The sequence below is a fragment of the Chiloscyllium punctatum genome, unplaced genomic scaffold (genome assembly GCF_047496795.1).
Source record: "Chiloscyllium punctatum isolate Juve2018m unplaced genomic scaffold, sChiPun1.3 scaffold_130, whole genome shotgun sequence".
Taxonomy (NCBI): domain Eukaryota; kingdom Metazoa; phylum Chordata; class Chondrichthyes; order Orectolobiformes; family Hemiscylliidae; genus Chiloscyllium; species Chiloscyllium punctatum.
This window is the reverse complement of record NW_027309864.1, coordinates 321,277-327,379: the sequence shown is the minus strand read 5'-3', so window position 1 is coordinate 327,379 and position 6,103 is coordinate 321,277. Positions and strand designations below refer to the sequence as shown.

Genomic DNA, 6,103 nt, shown 5'->3' with positions numbered 1-6,103 from the left:
TGGTACGCCTGGGGAGCGAGCTGCCAGAGGATGTGGTGGATTGAGTTAAGAATAAAGATAAAGGACCCCAGGAACAGGCCCTTCGGCCCTCCAAACCTGAGCCGATCCCAATCCACTGTCTAAAACCTGCTCCCCACCTCCTCCTGCATCTGCTCGGACACACCTTAAATGAATCTACTGTGCCTGCCTCCACTCCCTCTGTTGGCCACACCTTCCAGGTAGCTAGTGTCCTCTGTATAAAGTCCTTGCCCCGTCTACTCCCCCCCTTAACCTTTGAACCTCTCACCTTGACCCCGTGACCTCTTGTCACTGAATCCCTCACCCTGTGAGAAAGCTTCTCTCGAGCCACCTTGTTTTACACCCTTCGTGACTTTGTCGACCTCAATCAGGTCCCCCCCCCCCCTCAATCTCCTTTTCTCTGATGAAAACAAACCTATCCTACTCAACCTCTCTTTGTAGCTCGCACCTTCCACACCAGGCAACGTCCACGTAAACCTCCTCTGCCCCCCCCCCTCTCCAAAGCGTCCACCCCCTTTTGGGAATGTGGCGCCCAGAACTGTCCACCGAAATGTGGCCGAACCAATGTTTTAACCAGACGGTGCCAGCTGCTGTACTCAGTGCCCTGTCTGGTGAAGGCTAGTATACCCATATGCCTTCTTGACCACTCTATCTATCCCCCCCCCCCCCCGAGCAACCACCTCCAGGTTACTATGGACCTGCAACTCCCAGCTCCCTCTGCCCACCAACCTCTCCCAAAGCTCTTCCATTTATCGTTATCGTTTTGCTCCAGAGTCAGACTCCCCAAAATGCGCTGACGTCACATCTGCCAGTTCTCCGGCCAACTCTCCAGTCTGTCTCTCTCCTCCTGTCTATTCTCGGACAGCCCCCCTTCTGCTTTCTGCCCCTCCATCAGTCTTCGTGTCACCTGTAAAGTTGCCGATCAGACCCAACGGTGCCCTCTTCCAGGTCGTTGATGTATATGACAGACAACAGCGGCCCCAGCGCTGACCCCCCCCCTCACCGTGGGACACCACCGGTCACCTTTCCCCATTTCGAGAAACCTCCTACTCTCTGTCTCCTGTTAATTAACCAGTTCTTTGCCCCCCCCTCACTAGAACACCCCGCACACCATGTGACTTTGCATTCTCCTTTGGTCTACCATGGGGAACTTATCAAATGCCTTCCTAAAGTCCATTTGTATGACATCAGCAGTCCTGCCTTCATCTATCAACTTGATGGATGAGGAAGGACTGCTGATATTATGCACATTGAGTTTCGAAGGCTGAGAGGGGATCTGATTGAGACGGATAGGATTATGAAAGGATTGGGACGCTCTGGAGGCAGGAAACATGTTTCCGCTGAGGGGCGAGGGCCGAACCAGAGGGCACAGCTCAAAAAATACGGGGTGGACCATTGAGGACAGAGATGAGGAGAAACTTCTTCACCCAGAGAGTGGGGGCTGGGTGGAATGGTCTGTCCCAGAGGGCAGTGGAGGGCCCAGTCTCTGGATTCATTGAAGAAAGAGTTGGATAGAGCTCTCCAGGATCGTGGGATCAAGGGTTATGGAGATAAGGCAGGAACAGGATACTGATTGAGGATGATCAGCCGTGATCCTATTGAATGGTGGTGCAGGCTCGATGGGCTGAATGGCCTACTCCTGCACCTATTGGTCTATTGTCAAGTCCTGCTATGGTGCGGACATGATATCACCCCTGACTAGTAATGCACCTCCTGCCCCCCCCCCCCCCTTTTACTTCCCTCCCTGTCCTGTCTGAAGCATCTATATCCTGGAACATTTCGTTGCCCTTCCTTCAACCATATCAATGATCACAGTTTAACACCATACTCCCAGGCCCCAATATGTTTGCCTCCCTTACCCACGATACTCCACGCGTTTCCAGCTGCCAGTGCTTTTGCTTTCAGCTGCCAACTCTTCCCCCTTGGCGATGCCAACCTGGTGATTCTTACAGTCTCCAGTTTCCACCTCACTGTCTCGTCTTGTTCCCAACCCCCCGCCCCACCCACCGCCACATTACGTGAGTTGAACTGAATTGAATCGATTGTCCTGTGCACCGAGGCACAGCGGAAAGCTTTGTCTTGCGAGCAAACCAGGCCGGTCACAGAGTGACGTCGCGTCGATCAGTAAATAATAGGTAAACGGCAGCAAAACCCAAACCACAGGGAGAGGTGAATGTGAAGAGTTTGAGAGCCCGTTCAGTCTCCTGACAACAGGAGGGTAGAAACTGCTTGGAAACCGGCTGGTTGGGTGTGTTCAGGCTTCCCGTACCTTCTCCCCCCGATGGGAGGAGAGGTCGGAGAAAAACACTGCCAGGGTGGGACGGATCTTGGAGAATGCTGGCGGCCTTTCCCTGACAGCGGGGCCTGGGAGATAGGTTCGATAGGTGGGAGGGTTGGCCTTTGTGATTGTCCGGGCCGAGTTCCCCCACTCTCTGTAACCGTCTCCGATCGTGAATGGTGCAGTTGCCCCTAGTCACACACCCAGACACATGGCGCACCCAGAAAAGGGTCGAGTTGCGGCCTTTAAAAGGGCAGGAATGGGAAGGGATAGAGGCCAAGAACTGGCAAACGGGACCAGATTGGGTGAAGGATATCTGGGTCAGCATGGACGGGGTTGGGCCGAAGGGCCTGTTTCTGTGCTGTATCTCTCGATGACTCTGTGATCTAACCCCCCACCCCTCCCTTTTCCTCTCCCAGTAGAATGGACACCAGCGAGTACCTGTCCCGTATTGGCTACAGGGAAGCGACCGAGCCCTCACTGGAGAACCTCAAGGCTATCCACCAGCAGCACCTCTTGGCAGTGCCCTTCGGCAGCTTGGCCATTCACTGTGGGGAGGGCATTGAGTTGGTTCTGCCGGCCGTGTACCGGAAGGTGGTCATCCAGAGGAGGGGGGGCTTCTGCTACGAGCTGAACGGCCTCTTCTCTTGGCTCCTGCAGGCCCTGGGCTACCGGGTCCAGCTGGTATCCGGCCGGGTACGCAACGCCTTCACCCAACGCCTGGGCCCACCCAAGGACCACCTCCTCCTGCTGGTGAGAGTCGGCGAGGGCGGGGGAGGGGGGGGGCACCGCCACTGGCTCTGCAACGTGGGGTTTGGGAACTCCTTCCGCTGTCCCTTGCCCTTGGAAGATGGTCACCTGGAGCGCCAGGAGAACGGGCTCTTCCACCTCCGGCTGGCGAGGGGCGGGGAGGGTGTGGGGGGGGACTGGCAACTGCGGCGCTACCCGCTCTCCAGCCCAGGGCCGACAGCCGAACCGGACGCCACCCTCTACGCTTTCAGCCCCGAACCCCGGGCCTGGGGTGAGTTCAGGGCCATGTGCCGTTACCACCAAACGTCCCCCAGCTCCATCTTCGCCTGCAAGTCCTTCTGCTGCCTCCACCTGCCCGGTGGGCTGATCACCTACAGGGGGCGGCGCCTCATCGAGACAGAGTTCAGTGCCCAGGGGGACCGCCAGGCCACGAGGGAGCTGACCGATGAGGAGATACCCCGGGTCCTGAAGGAGAGGTTCGGCATTGTCCTCACAAACAGGCTGGTGCCCAAGGACGAGGACATACTGCCCCCGGAGGAATACCCCTGATCCGGAACTCGGATGGGGAAACGGGGGGAGGGGGAGGGAGGGAGAGGGCAGTAACGGCACCCTCTCCTCCCAGACCTGGCCGGTCCCCTTTTCCGTCACCCGCGGATAGAGAATTCAAATAAATGCACGTGGATGGCGCTAGCCAAATGAAAGTTGTTGTTGTAGCTCACAGGCCAACACTGGCTTCATCGTTGCTTAAACCCAACTGGAAAAAACACCAACACTTCGGGATTTATATCAAAAACCACACACCCAGGAGGGAGTTACAGACTGGAATCTAATCGAGGGGTTCGGGGGGGTTTATATACAGAATAACAGATACCCGGGAGGGAGTTACAGCCTGGAATCTAATCGAGGGGTTTGTGGGGGTTTATATACAGAATAACAGATACCCCAGGGAGGGAGTTACAGACTGGAATCTAATTGAGGGGTTCGGGGTGGTTTATATACAGAATAACAGATACCCAGGAGGGAGTTACAGACTGGAATCTAATCGAGGTGTTCGGGGAGGTTTATATACAGAATAACAGATACCCGGGAGGGAGTTACAGCCTGGAATCTAATCGAGGGGTTCGGAGTGGTTTATATTTGGAATAACACATACCCAGGAGTGAGTTACAGACTGGAATCTAATCGAGGGGATGGGGGTGGGGGTTTATATACAGAATAACAGATACCTGGGAGGGAGTTACAGATTGGAATCTAATCGAGGGATTTAGGGTGGTTTATATACCGAATAACAGATACGCAGGAGGAAGATACAGACTGGAATCTAATCGAGGGGTTCGGGGTGGTTTATATACAGAATAACAGATACCCGGGAGGGAGTAACAGAATGGAATCTAATCGAGGGGTTCGGGGTGGTTTATATACAAAATAACAGATACCCGGGAGGGAGTTACAGACTGGAATCTAATCGAGGGGTTCGGGGTGGTTTATATACAGAATAACAGATACCCAGGAGGAAGATACAGACTGGAATCTAATCGAGGGGTTCGGGGTGGTTTATATACAGAATAACAGATACCCGGGAGGGGAGTTACAGACTGGAATCTTATCGAGGGGTTTGGGGTGGTTTATATACAGAATAACAGATACCCCGGGAGGGAGTTACAGACTGGAATCAAATCGAGGGGTTCGGGGTGGTTTATATACAAAATAACAGATACCCGGGAGGGAGTTACAGACTGGGATCTAATCGAGGGGTTCGGGGTGATTTATATACAGAATAACAGATACCCCGGGAGGGAGTTACAGATTGGAATCTAATCGAGGGATTTAGGGTGGTTTATATACCGAATAACAGATACGCAGGAGGAAGATACAGACTGGAATCTAATCGAGGGGTTCGGGGTGGTTTATATACAGAATAACAGATACCCGGGAGGGGAGTTACAGACTGGAATCTTATCGAGGGGTTTGGGGTGGTTTATATACAGAATAACAGATATAAAGGAGGGAGATACAGACTGGAATCTAATCGAGGGGTTCAGGGTGGTTTATATTCGGAATAAAAGATACCCAGGAGTGAGTTACAGACTGGAATCTAATGGAGGGGATGGGGGTGGGGATTTATATACAGAATAACAGATACCCCGGGAGGGAGTTACAGACTGGAATCTAATCGAGGGGTTCGGGGTGGTTTATATACAGAATAACAGATACCCGGGAGGGAGTTACAGACTGGAATCTAATCGAGGGGTTCGGGGTGGTTTATATACAGAATAACAGATATCCGGGAGGGAGTTACAGACTGGAATCTAATCGAGGGGTTCGGAGTGGTTTATATTTGGAATAACACATACCCAGGAGTGAGTTACAGACTGGAATCTAATCGAGGGGATGGGGGTGGGGGTTTATATACAGAATAACAGATACCCGGGAGGGATGTACAGCCTGGAATCAAATCGAGGGGTTCGGGGTGGTTTATATACAAAATAACAGATACCCGGGAGGGAGTTACAGACTGGAATCTAATCGAGGGGATGGGGGTGGGGGTTTATATACAGAATAACAGATACCCGGGAGGGAGTTACAGACTGGAATCAAATCGAGGGGTTCGGGGTGGTTTATATACAAAATAACAGATACCCGGGAGGGAGTTACAGACTGGGATCTAATCGAGGGGTTCGGGGTGATTTATATACAGAATAACAGATACCCCAGGAGGGAGTTACAGATTGGAATCTAATCGAGGGATTTAGGGTGGTTTATATACCGAATAACACATACGCAGGAGGAAGATACAGACTGGAATCTAATCGAGGGGTTCGGGGTGGTTTATATACAGAATAACAGATACCCGGGAGGGGAGTTACAGACTGGAATCAAATCGAGGGGTTCGGGGTGGTTTACATACAGAATAACAGATACCCCGGGAGGGAGTTACAGACTGGAATCTAATCGAGGGGTTCGGGGTGGTTTATGAACAAAATAACAGATACCCGGGAGTGAGTTACAGACTGGAATCTAATCGAGGGGATGGGGGTGGGGGTTTATATACAGAAT

At 52.6% G+C, this 6,103-nt stretch overlaps 1 protein-coding gene across 1 annotated transcript; it reads left to right on the top strand.

The window, feature by feature from the left end:
- The first annotated feature begins 2,653 nt into the window (after positions 1-2,653).
- On the top strand, positions 2,654-3,866 carry LOC140471625 (arylamine N-acetyltransferase, pineal gland isozyme NAT-3-like). Its single transcript, XM_072567434.1, has one exon. It carries the CDS (start codon positions 2,720-2,722, stop codon positions 3,593-3,595), a length of 876 nt encoding a protein of 291 aa, XP_072423535.1. The 5' UTR covers positions 2,654-2,719; the 3' UTR covers positions 3,596-3,866.
- The last annotated feature ends 2,237 nt before the right edge of the window (positions 3,867-6,103 follow it).

Excerpts from the sequence above, each read along its gene's own strand:
- LOC140471625 (XM_072567434.1), top strand. The coding sequence starts at position 2,720 with ATGGACACCAGCGAGTACCTGTCCCGTATTGGCTACAGGGAAGCGACC.